Source organism: Heliangelus exortis, chromosome 2, assembly GCF_036169615.1.
Source record: "Heliangelus exortis chromosome 2, bHelExo1.hap1, whole genome shotgun sequence".
NCBI classification, from domain to species: domain Eukaryota; kingdom Metazoa; phylum Chordata; class Aves; order Apodiformes; family Trochilidae; genus Heliangelus; species Heliangelus exortis.
The window spans coordinates 81,712,765-81,739,720 of record NC_092423.1 but is presented as its reverse complement, the minus strand read 5'-3'; the positions used below and the strand labels follow the sequence as shown (position 1 = coordinate 81,739,720).

Below are 26,956 nucleotides of genomic sequence, written 5' to 3'. Positions count from 1 at the left end.
CTTCCTGGAGCAGCCTATTGACACATTTTCAGTAAAAAAAATTTTTCCTAATATCCAATCTAAATCTCCCCTGGCACAATGAGCCAATTTCCTCTTGTCCTATAACTTCCTGTTAGGGAGAAAAGGCCAAGCCCCCATCTTGCTACAGCCTCCTTTCAGGTAGATGTAGAGAGCAGTAAAGTGTCCCCTCAGCTTCCTTTTCTTCAGACAGAACATTCCCAGTTCCCTCAGACACTCCTCATAAGGCTTGTTCTCCAAACCCTTCACCAGATTCATTTCCTTTCCTGACACACTCCAGCACCTCAATGTCTTTCTTGTTCTGAGGGGCCCAGAACTGCACCCAGTACTTGAGGTGCTGTCTCACCAGTGCTGAGTACAGGATCACTTCCCTGCACCTGATGACCACACTATTCCTGATACAAACCAGGATGCTCTTGGTCTTCTTGGCCACCTGGGCACACTCCTGGCTCATATTCAGCTGGGTGTTGATCAACACCCCCAGGTCCTTTTTTTCTGGGTAGCTTTCCAGCCACTCTTCCCCAAACCTGTGGCATTGCATGGGGTTGCTGTGACCCAAGTGCAGAAGCTGGCACTTGTCCTTGGCCCATCAGTCCAACCTGTCCAGGTCCTTTTGCAGAGCCTTTCTACTCTCAGGCAAATCAGCAGTCCCACACAACTTGATGTTGTCCACAAATGTACTGAGGGTGCACTCCATCCCCTCATCTAGGCCATTGATAAATTTATTAAATAGAACTGGCCCCAGCACTGAGTCCTGGGGAACACCACTTGTCACTGGCCACCAGCTGGATTTAATTCCATTCACCACAACCCTTTGGGCCTGGCCAGCCAGCCAGTGTTATACCTACTGAACACTGTGCCCATGCAAATCATGAGCAGCCAGTATTACCAAAATATTTTTACCTCATTGTCAGGTATAGTTTGTCTTGAAGCTGAGAGTGTAGCAGGCATTGATGACACAACCCTACTGGGGCATGAAAGTATCTGACAGTTCCTTCTGCGTGTCCTCTTTACCTGGAAGGCAGCAAGCAATGGTGTCTCTTAAGGCAACTGAGCTATAATATGGGAGTAGAAAGATCACCTTTTGGCCTGTAATTTACAGTACTCATTTTTATGGGAGGTCACTTCCCGGCCTTCCTGTATGTACCACCTAACATGTACCAGTAATTTGTTATAATTGTGGCCACATGCATTGCTTTGTGGACATTCATATGTGGCATTGGCATCAGTGGCGAAGCTACTATGTAGGCACATATATGTAAAATTCCAGTGTAAAAAATCCACTGTGCACATCTTGTGTGAAGTAAGTGTCTTACAGTAGGCATGAACAGCTAAGACATGAGACTGTGAAAAAAAATATCTGCAATTCATTATTTTACTGTCATCTTTCCTCTAACTTCATTGTTGTTGCTCCTGACTTGCACCGGCAAAATTGAAAGCAGAAGAAGGAACTCTGTGTGTCTGTATTAGTGTGTACATATAGGAAATGTATATCAAATATAGCTTCACCTATCAGGCCAAATAGGCCAAGGTACAAGAGTTTATGGTTTCATTGAATTTCTTTCATAATAAGTACATGTGCTTGCAGGCACTTGCGAGTGAAGACTGTGGAACTGTCTGACAAAGCTGCTGGTCTTGTTAGTTTAATGTTTATGTTTATTGAACAATATCCATTTATTATGCAGAGTGGAGATATTTATACATTAAGTTAATAAGATGGGTTATTTTTACAACTTTTGCCCAGGCACTATTGCAGTGCTGATGACAGATTTTTATGCAGCTGCAAAAATTTCTTTTTTGCCCAATCTTAAGCTAAGTATGAGAGTGTTCAGGGAGAGAAATGAACAACTGGGAAGAGTAAGTCAAAAAGATTATTAAAAATATTTTTTTTTAATATCAGCTGTGTTTGAGGTTAAAATCTTTTAATCATAGAAGTTTTAATTCTAACTGAAATTACAATATCTGCAGCAGAACCCACTGTGGAGTAAGCTCTGGATTTTACTGAACTCTGCAAAGTGCTGCAATGTCTGTTCTCCATTCAGCAAAACATCATTTTGTTTTAAACCTTAGGATTAGTTCTGGTGAAATAAAAGTAACTTAAAGCACATGGGGAAATGATTTGTTGAATAGGAAGCCAGAGTTCTCAGCACCTTTGCGGGGCTTGGTCCCTCATTAAACAGCAAGTGTCAGGAGAAATGGAGAAGGTTACACATTTTGACTGGCTGGTTTAATTCAGCTCAGTGCTTTAAAAATAATTAAGTGAGACACTTACAAGTAGAGCCAAATAATCTACAAGACATCTTCTGTGCAAGCAAATGGAATTTTTTTTTTTTTTTGTATGTAAGAGAAGGACATTTGGATATTTACCAAGCATTTTAAAAAGATGAAAAATGAACATAAAGACTCTTTCCCAAAAGTATTTCTAGCTAGTGCTTTTCTCAGTTGTACATCATACATTTCTAAATAACTAAAATATGAAAAAAAAATTAAATACATCTCTGTAACGTTTATGCAGAGAGAGGAGGGGTTGCTTAACAAAAAGTGGTCTTTTATTGGATAGGGAGGGAAAACATTTATTAAAAGAAGAGCCAACAATACCCTTTTTCTATACATTAAATGCAATTCATACTTCACAGAGTATATTACAAGGGTGTTTCTTCTATCTTTCACATACCTGCTTGCCTGCCTGGTGACACAAACAAGGTGTGCTGTGATGTACCAGCAGCACCCTTGGAGATGGAGAAGTTCTACTTTTTACCACCAAAGTAATTCAAGACCCTCTGGCTGGGGGATCCCATCCCACCCCTAGTTGTGTATGCAATCATCTGAGATGGGCCTCTGCATCTTGTAATCATCCCAAAAGAGTCAAATAATACCAGAAAGTTAAAAAAAAATTAAAAAGTCTGGTGTAAGAGCTCTGTGCTAAGGGTTTTAAGAGAAAAGGCTTGGCCACTCCTGCTTGTTGTGTCCTTGTCCACGTGGTACGTCCTGTGCATGATTAACAGTTTTGGCAAGGCAGGTTTGCAAGAAGCATCAGTTAAGGGAAGGGCTTTCAGCTATGTGACTACAAAAAGCTCCTACTTAGGTTACTAAAGGTTTTTGGTGATCAGACATTTTCAGTAAAAACTTTAGTACTCATTTTAGAAAACTGAGTTGGACTGCATGCTACCAAAAAGAAAATCTTTTCTTGTGGGAGACACCTGCACTTTTGATCCTCTTCTTACTTTTTCTGTCCAGTCGCCTTGTGCTTTGTTGCTGCTGTGGCTCGTGCAGCTCCAGTAACGCAGCTGGTGAGGAGCAGCTTTAACTCATGTGGAAACGGTGCTCCCCTCGAGTTATGTGGGAAGAGAATTCGTACCTGTCCTGGCTGTGGTAGCCACACATGTTGCATTCAAAAGGATCACGGAACCCGTGGCAGCCCATATGGATCGTATACATCACGTGATCCAGGAAAAGGACTCGACAGTGTTCGCACTTGTAAACTTTCACCTGCTCCCCGCTGTTGCTGATCACCTTGAAAGCATCCTGGGAATTGTCAGTACCCGCCCTCAAGACATCGTATTGCCTGCTTTCTTCTTTTATAGAGATGCCGTTTCTTGCGTGGGGACCTATGTGGTTTGTCAGGTAAATTAAACCACTGCGCTCCTCGTTATTGCTCTCTGTGTCTGTTGAGTCTTGGCAGCTGTTGCTGGGAGAGGCATCCCGCTCCGAGGAGACGGATTTGGCTTTGGAAAGCAGCAACAAGTTCTCCACTGCGCTGTCCTGAGCTGCGTGGTTGGAGCGAACCTGGCTGTCCCCCAGAGGTTTGTGGAGCTGATACATGGGGCTGATGACAGGGACCACCTCGGAACCACCCGGTGGTGTCTGGACGAGGGGACGCAAGGACTCTGCCCCCAGGTAACTGATGGCGTTGTTAATGGCCTGGTCTATAACGTGGGTCTGCATGATCTCGTTCTCTTTCTCATAGTTGGTGGTGGCATCGTATGGAAGATCGGGCAGGCATTTCTCACCTGCAGGGAAAAACAGTCAGGAGTTAGAGGGGTGATTCCTACATAATCAAGGAACCAAACACCATGGATCAATAAAACAGCAACGTGGAAGAGAAGAGTTGCTCAAATCCACCTCTGCTATTCACCTGAGTTATTCATACTTCTCTAATAGAGGTGGTCAGAAAAAAAAAGGTTAGTTGTTTTTCTCTGTTTGTGGGTTTTTTTGTTTGTTTGTTTTTTTTAACCTGTAACACAATTTGAAAAAAGCACTTTTGGAAAAGCAAATGGATGAAAACAGACTCTAGAAATAATTATATGGAGATTCGTGGAAGCTGCAGACTGAGTGGATCCTTTCTAACAGGATTTTTAACAGGATTCTTTCTCCTTTCTAACAGGACTCCCTCATCTTATTCCTACAGTGAGCTGAGGAATGCCTTTCTGGTTAGTGGAGACAGCTTACCAACACAGTTACAGTGAAGATTGCCTTTGCAATGAAGCACATTTTCAATATTTTTCTCTAAAAAACTTCAATTGTGCACTGTAAATTGTATGGTTTAGTTTTAGTCCTTCATTTTCTTACAAATTGCCCACATTGGCAATGTGGTCATCTCTAATATGGAAGAAAAATAATGAAAAAATTATCTTTTCATATTGCCACTTCCCCACCACACCTTGTGTTTTAAATAAGCCATATTAGATACAGTATTAGAAGCTACTGATGTCCCTAAAAATTTTGCGTCAGGAACCACCAACAGTCACAGAAAAAATTTACCTCATGGAAATTTTTTTAACCTCATTATACTATGAGGTAAAAAAACTTACTTGTAACTTCGAGTATGATTTGGGATACCAAAAGCAAGAGGGTACCCCTTATTTTTATAAAATCAGACTGCACTAATATATCTCCAGCTGGATACCCTAGTTAAGTTAAGCACTAAGTTTCACTACAATTTCTCAAAATTTCTGGACAGATAGGACTTAGAAAAATACAGAAGGTAAACATTAGGAGTGAGAGAAACTCTTTAAATGCACAGGTGCTGATTTTATGAACAAGAACAGTTTTCTCGAATAGGGCAAGACATTACTGTTATTATCAGGCCCCTAATAAATTTATGCACATTCAAAGAGGTTAAAAAAATTCTCAACAGGGTCCCAGTGTCTATCAGTATGCAGTCTGGATGGATGTTCTAGTTCGACAGATCCTGGGAAATTCACTGAAAGCCACAAACATCTCTTTGAGGTGCTGTCATGATTTCCTAATCAACATAACTTTTGCTGATAGGCTCTGGAAAGTCCTACTTTGTTGAAAAGAAATGCAAATATGAGCACGGAAAATCTACCAGGAGATATGCAAATTAATTTATCAACAACAATTTCCCCCTCCAGTGTCTACTCATAGTTTCTACTGAAAGTCAGTGAGGAGCCCAGGAATCTTCCAGCATGACAATATTGCAATGATGGGGCAAAAGCGTAAAAAGTCTTGCAGTCTGCATTTCCCACCAGATATGGTTTCACACAAGTGTGTCCATGTTCTGCAAGCAGAGAAAGAAACCCTCTGATCATTGCTTAAGTTCCTATAAGGGATGTAGGGTGCGGGTACAGACACCTTCTAGCTGCTCTGCACAAGCTTCTACTTCCTCTTGTTTCCTTTCTGTGATATGCTGCTGATTTGAGCACCCTTCTAGCTGGGTTGGATTCTTTTTTTTCCCCTTCCAGATTTACCCTTTCTAATGCTGTAGTTGTCTTTGAAGCTTAAGATTCAAAATAGACATTGTGAAAAACTTAGGTATCAAAAAACTCTCCTAATATGTATGTATATGCTTCACTCAAGTGGGAAAAAAATGAGGTCAAAATTGTTTGTATTCCATGGGTAGTGTATACCACAAAGAAGTGGGACTGGCTGTCATTATACACAAAATTTTGGGCATCCAGAGGGCATGATTTTAATAGCTGTTTCTTGGGTAGTATTTGCTTCATGTAGCATAACTAGTCAGAAGCTGGACAGAGAAGACCAGTGCTCATAAGAAAAAAATTGTTTCCAAGCAGACTGCCTGAAACAGACACAAACTTGAGGTAGCAGGTATCATTTCTATATCTGGGCAATGCAGGTAATACTTGCACTCATTAAAAATAATAGCTCATTTCTGTGGTTATTAGAGCATAAGTAAATTAAACTGCTAATGGTGTGATGCGCTTCAAGCTTTGAGCTGCTCAGGCTTCTGCAGCAGGTACCTAGATAGTAAAAATGCACTCTGTATATGTGGGTACTTTTCCCTTTTCTTTGCTGTTTTTAACCCCTCACTTTGCTGCCTGTTGTTTTAACATGGTAAATGTGTGTCAACCTTGCCTAAAGTTCTCACTCTCTAGTTTGGATGGCCCAGTTCTGCTCTGGTGTCTGAGAGACATTCCAGTTTGGAATGCAGAGATAATTTTACAGATACCTAGCTTAATTTATTGAAAAAATCTCACTTTTGAAAGGCAATGAATTGAGAAAAAGTAGTGAAGCAGCAGACAGTCTTTCCCTTATGCAAAGAATGCCATTTCCTCCTTCTCCCTGGAATTCAACACGAGGATTGGGATGACACGGTGATTTACAGCAATAAACATGTTTTATTACCCAAAAGCTCTCCTGACCAGCCAACCCACCCTTGTGTTAATCAGGAATGAGCCTATTACATGAAGCAGCAGGTGAGGATTGGAAGGGAAAGGATTCTGGGGCATTTTCTTGTCAGAAAAGTTCATCCTTTTGAAGGTTAGCAGATTTCCATAAATATTTGCTGTCAGTAGGTTGTCTTCCTATGCTGGACCCTGAATAAATAACTAACAGAAAACTTTGCCCTTCTAAAACTCAAAGTTAAAGTGGCTGTCTTTATGATTTCTCAGGGTGAAGAGAAGAAAAAGAGAAGAAAAAGCTAGTCCACACCCCTGGATACATTGCATTTAGGCTACTTGCTAGTACCTTTTAAATTTTAACACATCTGGTTTTCCCAGAGCTTTCATTGAATTAGCATTTTGCCTAATGCAATCAGTTACTGGAGTTACTAAGTAAATAAAGTTTGCCTCACATAATTGATATATTTTTGGTAACTATCTCTACTAAAACTTTTGTCCTTTGATAAGCATGTATTTCTTATCCTTGATTACCTCCTTGAATTGTTGGACTTGAAGACAATATTGAACTTTCATTCCGAATCTTTTGTTACATCACTTCCTGATGTAGCTGGGATTCCCCTTTTATTGTCTCAGAAATACTTTCACCCTTGTGTCCCCACTGAAGAAGGTATATTTGAAAATTCTGTCTCATGAACTGGTCATTTTTTGTCTTGACTTTTGACTGAAGACCTTCCTAACCTGTTTTTTTTTGTTGGTTTTTTTTTCCCCCAAAGAATTCTGTTTTCTTTGGATGTGTCTTACAGAATACTATAAATGAATATTCAGAGAATTATAGAAGAACCTAACTAGTTGTAAGTATATTCTGTCCTCTAATCTTTTTATTAATTTAGGCCTAACTATATAGCTGACAAAATATTGTCTGTGGGTCTCACTACTGAAAAACTGATATAACCTACTTTGTACAGGCTCACCAAACAAAGCAACATAGGTATGGCCTCCCTTTTTTGGGTATAGCCTCCAGTTTTCATTAAAACAAAAAACTACTACATGCAAATGGGCATGAAGCTTTTCCATCATTTATAGAATGTCCTCAAAGATCTTTTCATTTAAGGATTTTTCTCAGGCCTAGATTTATTTATTTCCATGGTCATTTTGGGCTGTAGAAGTATACAGATTTTATGAAGAATATTATCCAGCTTATGCTCAAATGTTCACAAATGCCAGTATTCCTAGACCTGGATGTCATCCAAGAAGTTAACAAAATCACCCTGAAGTGTTGTCAAATGCTTTCCCAATAGGAGATTTCTGCTCCTATGTTCAGGTTCTTAAGGCAACTTCAAGAGCCTGTCCAGATCTTGTAATGATCTGGTTCATGAGCATTAAAAAAAAAAGTCAGGAAAAGGACTTAAAATTGATCTCCAGATGTGGAAAATTAAACATGCAGAAATGTATGCTGGAGAAGTGTGGCTGTTTTTTCTCAAAACATTGCTGTTTCTGTTTCTGTAAAGATACTTATTGCTAATTTAATAAACCAAGTAAAATCATAAAGCAAAAGTACAAATCCTGTGATATTTGCCTTTGGTTTTGTTTTATTTTTTTTAGGAGACAGCAAACGTTTAACTCTTACCAACAAATTTCTGAGGCATAGAGCTCTTACGTTTGGCGACGTTACTTGCTAGTCTATCCAGCACGAGGGATCTTTCTGACCCTATCTTGCACAGGTCTTCAGCCATTTCACTCTGGTTAGTTTCCTCTTTTATGACTGAAATCAAATGACATCAGAAGGGTTAGGCATGCTTGTTCCATTCTAATGGAACCGTTGTCTTCAGGTATTGTTTCTCAGGTGATTTCTTTCAGCTCCCAACCAGCTGGAAGGAGGAGCTCACCGCTGGAGGCACAGGACGCTGCTGACTCTTGGTAAGGCCCTCATGCTGATTAATCTGTGGTCATGTTTCCCTCGTTTAGGACACAAAAATGAGACTGAAACTGCAAGGCATCTGCCTGTACATAACGTAATCACTCCACCCTTGCTCTACAGCCTCTGTAAATAACTGAGGTCCTAACATAATACTGGACACAAAGCACTTCATCTTCTCGCCCTCCTGCTGCCACCCCACACTCTTCCTCTGCACCTCTCCCAGGGGAACCACCTTCATTAGCAGGAAACAAGGACAAACTTCTCAAGTCCAGCAGTGCAAGATGTATTCGCAAACTACACCAACCCTTCTCCCCACCCCTTTTTTTGTTTCCCTGGTAAATATTTCTGTACTTCCCTCAGTGCCATTTCAGACTCTAAATGACAATTTAAGTTGATAAAGTCACATCTATAGTGGAACCACTGATTTGTAATACTCAAACCAGTTTTCCAACCTCCTGCTGTTGCTGAGACACTGTAGAATTAAAAAGGAGCTTAGGTGTGTGGCTCTAAGAAAGGGAGACTATTTCTCCTTCCTTAAATTTTGCTACAGTATTTTCCTGCAGGAACAGAAGGGGGGTATGAAAATGGATAGTCAAAACAATGACTATGAAAAGTGTATGGAAAGATTTTTCTGACTCTCAGAGTCTAAAGGAAAGATGATATGCAGTGAGGTAACAGCACAACTGTTTGGGTTTTTTTTTTCTTTCTTTTTTTGACCAGGAAAGTCAGAGACAGGAGAGAAAAGGATTAATTTTACTTTGACCTGCTGTTAGGAAATGGATATTTTCTTGAAGTTGTGAGCTGTTATTAAGGATGGTTTTCAGATTTTGATTCACCGTTCTGCTGCATTTTGCCTGCACATTGGCATTGTTCCTGCTGAGAATTTATCATTGGATTTATTCGTTTGCAGTGTCTGGCACCTGGGTGTTTCTCAGTAGTTGAGAACACACTGTAAGTATGTTCTCTGCCACGTTTTTTTGGCAATGTACCCCTGTCATAAAAGGATGATGGTGGAAGTTTCATTGTTCCTGAAATATGTGAAATCATGGTCTGGTGGATAACTTGAAGGAACAAGTGAAATGTCCCGGAGAGCACCACTTGGCAATATCCAACTGAGGAGCACACAACTGGTTCTTGAGTCCTTGATAGAGCAGCACGTACTGAAGTGACAGTGACACTGGCAGTGAGCCTCCTGGAATTATGCCACAGCCACGTAAGATGCTCAGGATTGTGACCCACGTAAGGTAAGAGAAGAATGTGGGCATAAAGGTGCAGAAAAGTGAAGGACATTGATGGTACCCAGTCATCACTGAACAAAGGTATGCCAGCATGGTGTGCCAGATTCCACCTCAAGATGAGACTTCCAGGGAATGCTTCAAAGCAGCCCATTTATAAGGAAAGCAAAAGACTGAATTTTTAGCTAAAAGTAGAAATTATCACAAAATACCTATTTAGGATATAGACAGATTTAATTTCTAATAAACTGAAGAGAAGCTAAGGCAGGTATTCAACTTTCAAGCATTTTAAAATGCCATTAAAAAATGTTAATCTAATTAAGTACTAATTTTAAGTCTTTGCAACTGGACACCAGTGAAATTTACTCAATAATTTTTTTTCTGTAATTTGGTGTCTGTGAACTAAAAAAATAAAAAAAATCACAAAATTTCACTTCCCAAAGGAAAATTCACAAGTAACTGAAGAATTGTAATTGACCTTTTTTAAAACTATTTATTCTGTTATTTTATATAGGCCCGGTAAGACTTCAACACACTTCTACCCAACTCAAATGCAAAACTCCCAATAATATCATTAAGAGAGGAACTTCACATGGACAGTGAGATTCTAGTCTTATGAAATAAAATTTAAAATTCATTAAATTCAGCAGGTCCTTAATTTCATGCTTAACCTCCTCTTAAATAAAGCACAAAAAAAGTTAAAATGTAAGCTCAATCTCTTGTTCCTTTCCTTACTCCTTTTTGCTGGATCTTTCTCTTACTGAAGTACTTTCTAAATTATATTTGTGAGATTCAGAAGCTTTAAAGTCCTTTCAAATGACATTTGCTTTTTATGTATACCGTGCAATATATTTTCCAAATGATGTCAAAAGCAATTCTGCTGTAGCAGAATGTCAAATCAGAAGTTTTCTCAGATTTTTATACCAACATTTTTGAGTCAGGACAAAAAAAGGAGAGGAGGGAGGGGACAAATGAGGCCTGAATGATGGCTCTAATAACCCCATATCACACTTTGAAATATTATAAGAACAGTGTTAGTATATCTACTTGCTTTTCTAGATATAATGTAGAAAGCACTAAAAATCCCAGAAGGGCATCTACTCATTGTCAACTGTTAAATTGTACATTTCAGTCTTAGGATTTATAAGGGAAATAATGTAAATAGGGCAAAATTGTATATTTGTAGTGAAGTAGAATCCTAAGTTAGCATCAACTCTTCTGTCATGATTTGCTATAAACAAAGGTCTATTTCTAAAATTGTGTTCTCTCTTACTGGAGTTTATTATTCCTGACAGAAGTTTCATTTGGATATTTTTACTTAACAAGACTTCAGTAGTAGTTCAGTTACCCACACACAGATTTTCATGTTCTGCATGCAGGAATTCAAATTCATATGGCAGACACATAAATCCCAAGACAGAATATTTGCTTCTGAATCCTATCACCTCTTCGAGGAATATATATTGCAGCCTACTGTATATTATATTGAGCTTTTCTATCTGTACATTTTCCAGCCTCTCATTATAATTGGGAGGGGCACTGCTCCAACGTGCTCTCTGCCAGAAGCATCTCACCTGTATTCACTTCTATCATTATGTGCATATGCTTTATGTTATTTGTTAGCATGTAAAAACATCTTCAGGTTCTGTCCAGATATAAAACAGTAAAGGAGGAATCATTGCAAAGAGGTCAAACCTTCCTTTTCTGTCATTTGAGAAACCAAATGCACTGACAGGACCAAAAAGGTACTCAAGCAATTTAATTTACTGGATGGGCTTAAACTCCACGCAGAAGCAGTTCTTATATTCTCTGTCTAAAACTGGACATGCAAAGGGATTTGTGTGGTTGTTTACTGTGAACAATCCCATATGGATCTTTAGGATCTTTGTTTAAAAAAAAGGCCAAACCCCAATATCTGCTTGCTCTGTATCTGGGCATAGGTTTAGATTTTATATTCTCTAGGAAATGGACTTTATCTTCATCACAAGACCAGCCTCTCAGAATAGCACAACAGCTCCTTGCCTCCTTCCTGTTTAATTTGAAAAGGGAGCTTGGGAAGAAGGGTGTCCACAAATTACTAGCTTTTCTGGACTGTCTCTGTCAAGATGGCTAAATTAAGTGCCTCTTGTTTGGGTCCATGTCCTCTTGTTTGGAAGAGCAGGATCAAAGACAGATGGCTCATCCTTGCTAGATGAGTTGGCCCCAGTGCTCAAGTAAGCCCCTTAAGCTGGGCCTGGGAAAGGCAGAGGATGTGCAAAGCAGAATATTCTGCAACCCTACCGGAGCACTGATACTAAGTCATTATCAAGAATACATCCACAAGAGTACTGAGATACTTGACTCCAAGGAAAAGGGAAAGATGATGAGATGATGTAGTCATACTGTTTTGATATGGTCATCTATAATTTTCCAGGTTTTGCAAGTGGTTTGCCCCTGACTGGTTTTTTAGCTTGGCTAAATATTTATCAAATCTAAAATAAATCCATATGCAGTATCATACGTATGTGCGTGCATGCGCGCCTCCACAATGCAAAAGCTGCCATAAATGGTACTACTGTTCCTTTTGCACTTCTTTTTCTGCCTACATGACAGGACAGCATTAATCCCCAAATGGACACGTTTGTTACCTGAATAAAGGCTGCTTGAGATATTCATGGTTTGCAGGTAGTTATGGCAGCGTTCTTTATGTTCTTCCAAAGAGCTGCGCTGCTTATAGCTGCGACCACAGTATCCACACTTATGGGGTTTGCCAACTGGAGAGAACACAGTTAGTTGAGAGATTCAGATGAGGTATTCAACAGCATATTAATAATGGTATGAATAACAGGAAAAAAAACCCACTCCAAAAATAAACTTATGCTGTGGTGAACTGGAGAAAGATTTTTTCAATTAAAGAACAAAACCCAAACAAGCAACGAAAAAAACAATAAAAAGAAAAACTAATGGAAAACTAATTCTGTATCCTTGCATCAATAGGCCAGTTCTGTGGGTTCTGCAAAATGATTTCATGATTCTCATCACATAGGGACTGTGACATTAAATCTTCAAAAACGGCATCTACACAGGCTAGAAACTGAGACACCTTCAAACGTCCCTTTAGTGCCCATCTCCCTCGGGAAGCTGACAACAAGGGAACTGGTGGTGTAGGTAGGGACACCTGCCCAAGTCTGGTTCTGATGTAACCAGAAACAGCTCCACTCTTCTAAGACAATGTCAGATTTCACGTTTTCTGCTTCTGAGAATTCAAGAGAAACAGCACAACAAAAGTTTTTTCTGTATTACACCAATCCAGATGTAGGTAGTTCCAGGGATTTCATAGTAATAATGCAGTTTCATGGACTTCTGGGCCTGAATTTTGTATTAGCATGGCAAGACTGTTGCTTTATATGTGATTTCACAATTTTATGTGTAAGCAGTTCCTTAGTTTTGTGGTCATTTTGTGAGCTCCCTTTCTGATACTCAGACCTTGGTCCCAAAGCCAACATCTGCAAGTAGTTATCAGTGTTAATACCAGCAGTGGGTTTTGGAAGTCTCCTATCCAAATAACAATTTGCATTTCTGGTTTATCTTGAGAAACTAGATGAGGCAACATTCTGTTTTTAAAGGCACTTTAAAGGAGCTAAATTAGTTTTGCTTCACAGAAGGTGTGTGACTATGGCTTCTGTAAATCAAAGTTTCGTGGTAATGGAAAAGTGAAGCTTTTCAAAAGTATTTATTCAGATCTCCATATTACTGTAGAGATCAGACACTGAAAAAAATCTAACAGAGTCCTCTTTTTTTTTAAGATTGTTATCTTCTTCTGTCCCACCCCTCCCTCTTCTCCACCCTTTCTCTTTGAAAGCACTTGTTAAAAAAAAGGAGTAACAAATAGCTTCTGCTAAATGTTGCAGGTGATATTCAGTCCTTGACCAAGAATGACTACCAGACAGGAGGATTTTGAGACTTTGTGACTTAAAACCTACTGTGTTTAGACCTCATATTATCTCTATATGTGGATAAACGCCGTGCAAACACTAAAATATTCCTCAGCTTTAATTCATGCTCATAGCTCCATAAAATGGGTTACTCACATGAGGATTGTAAAATGAAATCCTAATAGAGAAAATTCTAGTCATCCAGGAAGCATGGGAGAAAAACAGTCCTTTTGGTGAAGGATTGTGACTGGGAGATGTGTTTAGTCGTTTCTTTGCTAGTAAAACACCACATCCAGCTCACATCTTGGATAATCCCAACAAGGGACTCCTCGCCCCCCCGGGGTGAGAAGATCTGCTTGGCTCGGTGGCCACGGACACCCCCATCTCCTCGATGGGTGTAGTGACGAGGACAGTCCCACACCTTCACTTACCTGAGTGGGTCCTCAGGTGCCCAGTGAGGGCATCCCTGCGCCGGCAGGCATAGTTACAGAGGTGACACTTGAAGGGCTTTTCACCCGAGTGCAGCTTGATGTGGCGCAGAAGGTTGCCCTTCTGTGTGAAGGAGGCTCCACACTGATTGCACTGGAAAGGGCGTTCTCCTGCGGGGAGAAGGGGAAAGGATGTGAGAACAAAAAATCTCACGCGGTAACAAGAGAAAGATTTCAGTGAGAAAGTTGTTTTCTCACTGCTGCTCTGTGACTTCCACCGGCTGCAGGTTTGATATAACATGAGGCTTTCAGACTAAACCTGCCAGTTTCTTAATGCTTCACTGGCTGGGTCAATTTGATCTGAAAATCTAATTTTTTTTTTCTAAATCAGAATGGCACATCACAATGCAAATTCAAACTCATTTAAATAAAGTGACTGCAACATTTTGTGTTGAAGAGCCACTCTTCCTGATCAGCAGTTTTGGAATAAACCAATATCCAATTTTGCATGTTGTGGCATTTGGTGGGGTTTTTAATGTGGCTTTTTTCAAAGGGTCTTTAAAATATGCCACTGAAGCAGCAAAATAAAAAGGAAACTCATTAAAAATGCATTTCAGGATCACAAGTTCATTTCAGCGTTACATTCTTATATTTAAATGAAAGGCACTTCATTATAACAGTTATAATAACTTCTTTTCATTTACATTTTCCCTGTATTTTCCCTTTCAATTTCTTCTCCATTACCTGTCTGTCCCTAAGCAGCCAAATCAGGAAAGAGACAGAGACAGAGAGAAAAAGAGAGGCTAAAATCACAGAAGTTAAGACAGTGCAAAAGAAGCCCTGCACTTCCATGCTGAAGTCCCAACCCTTCTCTGGGTATGAACAGAGGAGCTGCACAAATGAGCTCTCCAGGTCTGCACTTTGGACAGACACAGGGAAAAACTTGAAGAAACACAACCTTGGTGTGTCTAAACTGCTGCCTGCTATCAAGGAAGCAAATCAACCAGGCTTTGCAAAAATTAATATGGCTGTTTTTTGCTTATTAGAACTGTTTAAAATCAATATGCTCATTTATTCTCTTAGCTATTTTTTTAAAAGTTAAGATAGATGTGGTCTTTTCTTAAGGCAGCGGGAAATAAAATGTTTCCAGTTTTACCAGACAGGAGTAAAGGAAAAATTAAACATAAGAGCACTCCATCAGCAGGCACTGCTCCTGCCTGCCCATTTCTCCACAGCCTCTGCCTAAGTCAAACATTCCTTTGAAACTAATTTGCTGAATTCTGTTTCTCTTTAGGCATAAATATAGTCTGCTGTAGTAGCAGTAATGCACTGATTATATTAGAAACAGCCCAGAGGTGACCTGTTCTTAGTTTTGATTTTCTTTATATAACAATAACACTGAATTTAAAATTTCAGTGCTGAAGCTAAAATATTTTAAAAAAAAAGCAAACACGAGTTAAGCAATTTATTTTATTCTCTCTCACTTAAGTATCATGTACTATTTCACACATTTAGGACATGCTTGTGTGTCCATACTGTGTATATATGTGCAGCATGATCACTTTTTACTTTTGGGTAATGCAGTGGAACAGCTGCAAACCAGTTAGACAGTAGTGCTGTTCCAACCCCAAAATCTGCAAACTCTACCATAAGGGCTGGCAGCTCTAGCATTCAGCAAACAGAAAAGTTATCTCCTTTATGGCAAGATATTTCCATTGGTCCAACAGATTCAAGCAGGTTTAGCAAAGCCCCTGTGGAGCCCCTTTCTTCATCCATCAGATAGCTCTATGTCATCTATAGATCTATGTAGCATCTATATCATCTGTACTATATCTGTAAGTGGTTCATTTGGGGTGCCACTCAAAAACGCCAGGATTAGCCTTACAGGATTTTGCCATGTACTTCAGAAGCCATGCACAGCAGTTGTTTGGGGAAAAAAGAAAATGGGTAAGAGTCTGTCTGCTTTACCTCTTAATCTTTGGGGCAGTTACTCAGCGTGGAAGGTACTTTTCATAAATGGACTGAAACAGTAACGAAGAAATCAGTTTGTCACAGAGGACACAAAGAAGAAATGGTTAATTCTTACTCAACTAGCATACATTTCTGTTATTTCTGACTCAGAGAAGCATAAGAGGAGAAACTGAAGCTCACAAGAGTACTCCAGGAATGAAATGTAAAGCACAGTAAGAGTGAAATATTTCTCCAGCCTGCAGCTTTTGAAGTTTCAGGGTGGAATCTTGCACTGGTTGGAGAAGACAGACAGATTGGAGCACTTCAAATGAGACTGCTGCATACCAAATATTTCTACAAAATTTGCAGGGGGATCAAATGTAAGGGAAGCTGCAGTCACATTGCTGTACAAGAGAAATGGCACCACCATCTGAAGACCCTGAAAGTATGTGTAGCTTGGCCAGCCTCTGATCATGCAGACTGCAACTACCAGGGTGGGGGACACCTGCCTTATGAACCCAGCAAAACTCCCAGCCCTGCCAGGATGGGGATAGTTGCTGATGGAAGGTATGGCACTATAGCCCCAGACAGGGAAGGGACAGGATAGAAACTAAAAATACCTACTGCATCTCTTCACTTTATGCATCATCATGCATCTTTTTCACTTCAGGACATGCTCTAGTGGGTGATACAGATATTGCTATATGTATTTCATTGGAGGGGGGATGTTGCCAGTTGGATGCTCTGATCTTAGAGGTCTTTTCCAACTGTGACAATTCTGTGATTCTTTAAACAGTGAAGTCTGTGTATTATAATTTTCTCTCTAGTTCTGCACAGCACACATCTATGCTGGGCTGACTCCACTGCATGGTGTGCAGTTATGGATGAATATTTGTCCAGGAACTAAAACTACAGTGGGATTCTGAAATGAATTAACCACCATTGCCATGATATGTAAGGCTTAGTGGGAGCAAGGGCCCTGTACTACTTATTCCATGAAGAGTATTTATCATCTTAATTGAAATCTTTCCGATTTCTTAAACAGTATAAGAACAACATCACCTAAGACTCAGAGATGTGCATAGCTCTCTTTCTATTTTATTTTATTTTATTTTATTTTATTTTATTTTATTTTATTTTATTTTATTTTATTTTATTTTATTTTATTTTATTTTATTTTATTTTATTTTATTTTATTTTAAGTGCTCGCTCTTCAACTGGCATTAGTTTTCTAAATAAATGTGAGACATTCAGACCCAACTAACAAGACATAAGTGAATTAAGTGGTGACATGTTAAAGGAGGGTACACATAAGGAAGCATTATAAATGCACATATGTAAATATGCACACATGCATTGCATATATGTGCACACTGAGCAAGTGAAACCTGAATCTATACCCTGAGGTCTCAGCACCAGGGAGCAGGATGGGGTTTCTCTCTCCTTTCTACATCACCTTTTTCCTAAACACCAAGCAAGGCAGCAGTAAGCTGGAGAAAATCAGCATACTGAAAGCCTTAGGGAAGGGCAGGGTGGAGGGTTGGGCATCTGAGAGATTTGCTCTGCAGACAAGAGCAACAGGTAGGGTGCTAGGAAGCAGTTGGTGCTGTACAGCTGCTTGCAGACAGGAGAGGGCAGAAATATCAGGTGCTGCTCCTCTGCATATCTGCATTTGGCAGGTGTATTCATTAAAAGTAATTATGCCTTTTATCAGGTCAGGCAGTCATTTTAGTTTGCCACTTTAGTGTGCTACAGTTTTGTTCACTTATCAAATATTTATTTAAGGAAACCTCACTGCATGTGTAGGTTTTACATGAATTAGCAGCAAAGTAATTCATTTGCAAGGCTTATTCCTTCACCAGGCATGTATTGAAATGGGCTTCGGCATAGTCAGTTAAATGTCTGTAATAGTATATCCCATTTCTACTTTAATTTTCAGAGCACAGCTGAAAGGAAAAGCAGTCACTGCTGTTTCCCCATAATGTCCCTTTAAATTAAACTAGTGGTTCTGAGCCTCTATTCCCTTGCCATCCCCCCAAAAATATGCCTGAGCTCAAGGGAAGAAGCTGCTCAGAAAAGGAGCTGAAGGTGAATTGGGAAGGAAAGCAAAGGCTTTCTTTTCACAGGAGCATTCAGAGACTCAACTTCATACCCTCTAGTTCTGTTAAGTGTAAATAAGGGCATCCTGCTGAGCAAAATGCAGCCCTGGGGGTGCTTCCACTGCAGGTTTTAACTACGTTCCCTAAATAAAAGAGGGTCCAGTTGGCAAAGGGAGGGCTCTGAAAAGGGCAAAAAAGTCTTGGAGTAACAGTGTTTGCCTTGTAGCACCCTGAGCACCCTTGGCAGGCACAAGTCCTCCTTCTTGGACTGGAGTTTGGGCAGCGCTGGTAGTGCCAGGGAAAACAGTGAGGTGGCCTTGGGATTGCTGTGCCAGGGAACTGGCAGCCCAGATCACCCTTCAGAGATTCAGCCTGATGGGTACCAACCAGGGTGCTGGAAAAAAAAGCAGCTCTGCCCACCACGTACCTAAAATCAGGTGTCCCTACAGAGGCCACCCAGCCCCAGTGCAAACACTACCTCTGGCCATCAGGAACCCAAAACAAACTTTCTTCTTGGAAGTTTCAATAAAACAGCATCTGCCTTAAACAAGAACATACCCTCCTACATCTAAATGCATTTTAAGTTGCAAAATTTTATTTCAGCTAGTACAGAATCCTCCCCAAGCCCATGGGTCTGTTTGAAAGGCCTCATGTCTAAGTAATTTTCCATACATCCATTTATCCATTTTTAAAGGATCACATTACCATTCAATTAAAGAAAATGCAACAATTGAACAACAAGCACTTTATTGTATCTAGGAAGTAGGCTGCAGCCTCTCTTCTGAGAACTAGTTGTGATTTTTCCAATAAAGATAACTATCTGCTCTTCCCTGACAGAAGGATTTATCATATTGAAGAGTATTTTGAAGTAGGCAATGTAGCAGTATTTCTAACCAACGCTAGCACTGCTTCTGAACATGGGTAACCCACATTATGATATTGCACCCTTCCAGAACTTGAACAACCACAGTTACAAACAAAGGCATTAGCACTGAGGGAGATCGATGACACTTGGTGTCTTACCATGGAACTTCTCCATTACACTCTGAAAATACTGTGCTAATTTTACTAATTCTGTAATTTTGGGGAAATCATTTTTAAGCATGACTGGGGGGATGTGGAGGAAGAAAATATGTTCATATTCACTACCATGACTAACTCACTGGAATCCAACCATCAGAAGGTCGTTTTTATGTTAAAAATATTTTAAAATTCCCTGAGTACTGAGGCAAAAAAATTCCTAATACTTTGTTGATTTGTTTATTTTAAAAGTAACTTATGTAGCACAATGGTACAGTTTAGTTCTCCTTTGGCCTCAGGAGTTCAGACTGGAAGTCTGGTTTTCAGATATCCTCCATTTGCTTCTTTCTCTTATTTTTTTGTAGTGAGATTATTTAGAATTAGAAAATTGAGGCAAGAAGATTCACAACACTGTATAATTAAAAGACATGTATATGACACACATCTTTGCATGCCTCTTTTAGTGTTCCAGTGCAAACCCTTTAGTCTAGGTTTGACCAGTGACAATACTTGTGTTCACCTCAAGCAACTTTTGATTTAAAATGACCCTTTATTTTTTTTTTTTTAATAAGACCTCCAGTACAGTTCCTTTAACACTTTCATAATCACTGATCCACAATGATATTTGTTGTATTGTCTGTAACATTAGAACTGGGTTTATTTTGGAGTTAGCCACCAACAGGTTTTTCTTCATCAGTTCTTAGAAATAAAACAAGACTTACTTATTTAATTTTACTTTTTCATATAGCTCCAAAGTAACAAGCTGAACAATTTCTAGCCCAATAGATAGACTGCCATCAAGAAGAAATCTCAGTTCCTGTGCTGGTCCAAAATAACCGAGTTCCAAATGCCCACTGCTGCTATATCATCTTGCAAGAGGGAACACGTGCATCATGCAGAAAATAAGACTTATTTCCTAATATGTGGCCAGTTCTTGTCAACTAAAGCAAAAAACTATGGCAAGCCTTACCAGTGTGGCTTCGTTTGTGAACCATGAGCACATTGGGGCCGATGCAAATTATCCCACAGATATCACATTTTAGCTTTCCATTAGGAAGTCGAATGCCTCCAACTCCTGACATAGCCTTGCTGCCTGGGCCATTGTGTGAGCCATTCATTTTCTCTCTCGAGGCATCAAGCATTCGTAAATCCTCTGCACATTCTTCCCCATTCATTTCACAGGCACGCCCATTCTCTTCATCACTCTGAGTCTCTATTTTAATATTACCAGCTGAAAAAAACAATACAGGATGCCACTCAGTTTTGTTACAGAAACAATATGGTGACGAAGAAGCAAGCACATCAAAGGAGATAACTTCTAAGCAGCATCTACAAGATAACTAAATAACAAAAGCTACAAACACAAACTACATTTTTGTGGGCAATGCGATGACTTTGTAACACATGGAGCAATGAACAGTGAATACCAGTAAGACAAATACCAGGCATTCAGGGAGCTGACATTCCCAAGCAACATTCCAAGTCTGTTTCTAGGTCATTTTGAGATTTTTGCGTTTGTAATTCTCATTTTGACAACATGGATTTACTGGAATGAAACTTAAAATTAATCCACTTCACATGGATTTGTCCAAAACAATTGTGATGGGAAGTAACTCATCAAAGACAATGGATGGAAATACATTGAAAAAGCAATACTCTGTACTTGGCAGGAACATCTTGAAGGTTGTACTGAATCCAAATATTTGGTTTGCAGTTCTGTGAGTTAAGCAAAGACAGTGGGAAAGAAAAGAATATGAACACTGATAAAGAAATTAGTGGGAAAGGATGGAAGGAAGAATTTAAGAACAAGAGCTAGGATTAGGGGTCACACTACTGTAACTATAGGAGTCACAACTGTGTTTTTAGGACACCAGGATTAGGATCACTGAGCAAAAGGGGAGGATCTCTACACCCATTTTTAAATTAATCTACACCCACTATTAAGTATCAGTCAAATCAACAGAAGTGGTGGGAGTACTATTTACCCTTTATGGAATACATTTTTTCTGTTACAATTCCATAGGTGGAAATCGCTTCAAGCTGCAAGAATAATTCCAGTATAAATTTGGCATAGCCTTACTACATGTGATTAGACATAGGTTGGTAAATTTGGTGTGAAATAAATTCAGCAAATGTAAATGCTATGGGGAAGGGCCAAGATTCAGATGAGTTAATGCCAATATTCATTCCTCTTCTCTCCACAGGACTGTATGACATCTTGCATAGGATACATCTGCTTTACAATTATTTCCTTCTTTTTATAATTATTCCCCTCTTTCCTAATCTGCAAACTTTGGTGAAAAATTCAGAGTTTTTTTTTTTCTGAAAAAGACCACTTCATTGCTCCAAATCTTATTTTATTTTCAGTAAAAAATCTCTTACTTCACTTCACCCCCAGAAGGAGAGCATTTACTTTAGTGGCAAGCTGAGCATATGAGGGGTCTGTTTCACTTATTAAAGGCCAGGTCTTCTCCTTCTGTGGAAAAGTAGTGTAATGGTAGCCTTATTCATAAGTAGTGGTCTAGCAATGATATAATTAGGCTGTGAGCAATAATTGCCTGAGAAATGAAAGACCTTGACATTCCTTTGAAATGGAAAGGTTTGACAAACCCTTCTCTTCTACATCCTGCAACCTCCTAGGTGTCCCAGGAGGACTGCATGGATGTGACTGACAAGCTTGTCTGACTCAAAATCCTACTGGGAAACACACTGAGTGTAAAGGTGTTCATATTCCTGAACACTGCTTGACTGGACACCTTTTATATAATCTACCAATCTAGACACTTTAATGATTTTTCAAATAGTGCATTTTTAATAGCAATCAGATGCAAGATGGAATGAGTGCACATCAAAAATAGCAGCTCTTCCTTTGAAATCTATGCCCTAAAAAGGGTAATAACTTAGAGATATGGAAATAAAATTTAAAAATCAGTGACCAAGCAATGATTTACAAATTGTATGGTGGTATCACTGCAAATGGTACGATGGTATGAATGGACAGACAGAAATCATCTAAGCTGTTCTGCAAATTCAGAAGACTACAACCACACACTGCTTTTTTCACTGTGCTGAATGGAAGAAATGGAACTAATTGGCCGGAGCACATGGCACATGTTCCATAATTCTCATACCAATTTTTTTCTCCTAATTATGAGAATAATAATTCAAATGTAAATATATTTCTACAAAATTATTACAGATGCCTTGCCTGCCAGGTATTTGGAGGAGTTGGCTTTATGTTAAGTTAAAACAAAATACATGGGAATGAAGCAAAAAGATCAGACTACTTAAGCCCTTTGGTAACATATGCAGACAAACAGACATTACTGAGAAGCAAAATGACACAAACAAAAATCTTAACAGTAGGAATTAGATGGAAATGCTTTTTAGTAAATATACTTACGGGAAAAAGATTTGGGAATTATTGCATGAAAGTCCCTAAAGCCTTCTGCCCCGTATGCAGCTGCAATAAAGAATGCAAACAGGATGCTGGTTTGTGGTACTGCTAGCAGCAAACATGAAAGATACCATTATTGCTATAAGAGAAATACCTAGAAGAAATACAGAACTATCATCACAGAAGCAACACAAGCAGTTTAGAATGAAGGAGGACCATCAGTAGGACAGCTGGCAGGACAATCTTGACCTGCCCAGAACAATTCCTATTTGTAAAAATGCACTTTTCTTATAAAGTATCCAACAAATTTTATCATGTTTTCTAAATGCATAACGTTGTCTGGGTATTCTCCTTGCTCACATGTTAACTCCTGCTGAAATCAAGAGGAATTTTTGCTTACATTTTTTGAGAGAGTCAATAGAAGTGTAACATCTAACAGAGCCTTCTCCGACCTCAGGGAAACCACAGGCCCTTACAGTGCTAGCTCCCACTCAAGATTTATTTTTTTTGCCAACATGAAATTGTTTTGTTTTTCCATCATTGTGTGCCAGAGATCTCTTCTTTATATGTCCTTGTTTCTAGTTAGTGCAGTTATAAGTAGTGAAACTCCAAGCATTCTTTTCTTCTCCTCTCATGTCTGCTGGTATTATGCAGTGGGAGATGAGGGAGTTTAAATTTCTGTATATATTTCTGTATTACAGTGTATAGTGGCATATGTTTGTAGTTCTGAGGCTTGTCCTCACAATGTATCTACACAAAAGCAGCTACACAAACACATCACACCCTGCATATTATGGGTAGCCATGTGCAAATTAACATGCCATGGGGCACACTGATGGAGTTCATCACTTGACACAAGCAATGAGAGGGATATTGATCCAGTCAATCTTCACTTGAGATGTGCATTGCTTTGCCCCTGGACTGTCATAGCTGTGTTGCTCAGTGAAAGTCTCCACACAGATGAAGCTGAGCTGCCCAGCTCATGGGAGGGCCTCAGTTCAGGTGCAAAGCTCACTTTGCCAGTCTGAGCTGATGGATGGTGAGGGCATCCACCTATAAAATCACAGGGATTTTATAGGTCTAATTATCAAATGAAACCTCCTCATCTTCAAGCTTAACATTTTTGCAAACCTGTTTTCCAATTAAAAACTAGTAAAAAAAAGAGCCCCACTGATGTAGGAGACAGAGCAGCAGGTAGAAATTGCTACAGTAGAAATACTAAGGATTTTTATTAAATTTCATTCAGAAACAGAAAGGCAGATTATATAAATATTTTATTTTGGAGATGTAGTTTGAAAATAAAAATCAGCAGTGTTTTCTATTTCTTTTGTGAGAGAGGGTCCCATCCCTCCCTTGCTATAGTGGGGAAAATCACTTTTGGAGCACTGATGGTGTGACAAGTACCTGGGAATCAGACTTTTCATTCACTGATCAAGAGTAGCTCTACAATAATTCATGGTAATAATTTCTCATTGTCTCTTCTAACACCATTAAGGCATTAGTTATTCATTACTTAAAATAAATAAAGAAATAAATTCAGTTTAGTTGGAGATGATCTTAAAAGGCTCTGTATTTTACTCTCTTTGTGCACATCAGGACAACTCAGGGGAGTTTAAACCTAACCCTGGGTTTTTTTTTTTGCAAGAATGTGGAATGCACCAGTGTCACTGAAGTGACAGCTCTGTCACTCTCCCTTTTTACCTATCCAGAGTGTGGAAATTTTACACAAAAGCAGAGAAAAGAGAGGGTATTTTGTGTTCTCTAATGTTTACCGGTAGCTTCACTCAGGATTTTTGTAAGAGCTTTGAAATTTGTGTTACAAAGACTGTTAATAGTGTTTTATGCAAGACTTCGGGAAAAAAAATAATAACATAAAATAAAGTATAAGTTCAAGGGGAACAGGGTGGTGGTATGACTTATCACTGAAAAGCAGGGTCCCTTAAGTCAATCTGGGACAGTTGGAAAGGCAGGATGGAAGGTAAGGAGACTGGGTCACACTTCCCTGGAAAGAGTTAATGAGTGTGGAGAGGGAAGGAAGGCAGTTTGCAATGAGTGAAAGAACAGGGAGAAAGGAGAAGCCAAAGGGACCTCATGTGAAACAGGATGTGGAGGGTGGCTTTTAAAGGACAGAGAAATAGGCTAAAATAGGCTAGGCTAGGCTAGGCTAGGCTAGGCTAGGATAAAAATGGCATTCCATTTGTGAGAATTTGGCACCAGCACAGGTTTAAGTACCTAGGCAGAAAAATCCCATTTGGAAGGGAATACTCACCTCCCAAGTAATATTCCTCTCCAGTGGGATTTTTTAAGAAGAAACAAAGCATTAGACCCAGCTATCAAGGGAGTGAAGAGAATAACATAGAAATAAAAATCTCACTGAAGTTTCTGGGGCATTTTAAAAACAGAGTTCCCTAACTCCCTTTGATTTTTAATGGGAATTGAGAATCTTTTGTACTTTTCTCCCAGCAGTTGTTTAACTGCATCTTGTGGGATATACATGCCTTTAGGAAGTTAGCCTTTCTCTGAAAATAAGCCCAATAATCTGATTTTTCGTGCCTTGCTTGTACTTTGTAACCAAGTGCAAAGAAAAGACCTCTCTTCAGGTTAGTTCAAATAATTTGGGTGCCTGTAATTTTTTTGTTTGAATGGCTCATTTGTTATTTCATGACAAGACAGAATTATATTGTTGGTGTTAGCTGATGCTTAATTGGTAGCTTTAAAGTCCAACAAGAGCTTTTCATGAAGGCACCATAACCATTCAACCACCAGACAGATGAATCTGCAACAACACCTGGCTGATAGGAATGGTGGATTAGCACTATTATGGTGAGGAGGACAAAACCTTTAACACCATCTAACACCAACAGAAAATATATAGAAAATGTTGCTGAAAAGGCAGAATAAGGTGAAAAAAGACTATCAGGCCAAAATAAATTGCCTCAGCATGCCAACATGTGTGTCAACAAAACCAGCCAGGATATCTTTCAGTTCATATAGGTGCAAAATCCAGAAAACAGAACATTTCCAGCAATTCCACCTATTATTTCTGATATAAGACATAACAGTTATTTGGTTTTCTTACAATGCACTAAATTCTATCACTTTGTTATGACTTGAAATCCAAACCTTTCCCCTTTTCTTTTTACATCATGGTAATTTACTGTGGCATAGGGTCTGTTCTCATCTCTTAAGAGCACTGCTGCTGGAGGGTGCCATACTCAGAAAGGTAAAGCACATAAGCAAGTTGCCTGTCCGTGTAGTATTTAAGGAGTTACTTCTCAGTAGCTAGGCCTGACATCAACAAACACCAATTCTTTAACTTAAATTATGCTTCCATTAATAGTTTTTCTCTTATGAACTTATGAAGTGACATGAAGAAACATGTAGGTGTGAAAAAGGCCAACAAAAGGTCTGGGAAGAGAAATCATAATTAGTAATGCCACGGCCTCAGCCTTTCAGTAAAATTCAGATAACACAACACAACACGGGTGGGACTGATCCAAATTAACTAGTTATTTAGCTATAGAAACAGTGAATGCATCCACGTGCTGTTAAAAATCACTGGTTTGCCCTCTCCTTTCTACATATAGCATTGCATTGTGCAGTTAATCAAGCATATGTGGTGTCTGCATATGCAAAATGCTGCAAGTTAGAGGCCAGCTCCAAATTGCCTAAAAAGTTAGAACATAAAATGCAACCTAGTTGTTATGTTCAAAAAGAAACATATAAATAGATAGAAGGCTGCATGTTGCCCATGCTACAAAAGCTGTTGTATAGGATTTCCATGAAAAAAAGAGCCCAGAATTCACTATATCACAGGACAGAAATACCAGTAGCACAGTGGGAGGCTGATGCCCAGGGCTGGTGAGGCAGCCCAGTGATGCTGTGCTGGCACCCTAAGATTTGGCTTGAGAGAGTTAAGTTTTTACCATAAGCTGTAGGGAGCAACAGATAAAAATGGAGGTGTCCTCATGAGAGTCTCAGCTGGCTTTTTAAGGGAAATAAAAATAACAGAAAGAAGAGTAGTAGCAGGAACCACTGGGCCACACCTGCAGGTAGGGAGAACTGGTGCTGACGGATAAGGGGATCCTCCTTGTGGGGTCTGTGCTGCCCCTCCTTTGACACCACATGCCAATCAGCCATTGGCAGCTGATTTCTTCCCTACTGTAATTTTGGCTTTCAATCAAATATATATTATTCCAGAAACACAGGCGTCCCCAGATAAGCTATCTCCCATGGGACAACCAGTCTGAGGAGCTCCACCCATGCCATAGCCCACAACTTTCATTTCCTTTCACTGCTGGCCTCCTGGCTGCTGCAGACAGGGAGGTGGCTGGTGTGCCACAGCCCATGCCAGTGCCCACTGGCATTACCACTC

General features: G+C 39.5%; 1 protein-coding gene across 11 annotated transcripts in view; it reads right to left on the bottom strand.

Moving 5' to 3' along the window:
- Positions 1-1,653: 1,653 nt before the first annotated feature.
- IKZF1 (IKAROS family zinc finger 1) overlaps positions 1,654-26,956 on the bottom strand; it is a 66,752-nt gene continuing 41,449 nt past the window's right edge. For 3 of the 11 annotated variants that reach the window (XM_071736732.1, XM_071736728.1, XM_071736727.1), the window contains exons 4-9: positions 22,588-22,647; positions 20,155-20,415; positions 14,119-14,286; positions 12,401-12,526; positions 8,248-8,382; positions 1,654-4,028 (exon numbers count right to left, since the gene is read on the bottom strand). In XM_071736732.1, coding sequence (XP_071592833.1) covers positions 3,322-4,028; positions 8,248-8,382; positions 12,401-12,526; positions 14,119-14,286; positions 20,155-20,415; positions 22,588-22,647 — 1,457 coding nt within the window. In that variant the 3' untranslated portion in view covers positions 1,654-3,321. The remainder of the gene's footprint in view (positions 4,029-8,247; positions 8,383-12,400; positions 12,527-14,118; positions 14,287-20,154; positions 20,416-22,587; positions 22,648-26,956) is intronic. The other 8 variants (XM_071736729.1, XM_071736731.1, XM_071736730.1 and 5 more) reach the window with 8 other exon arrangements.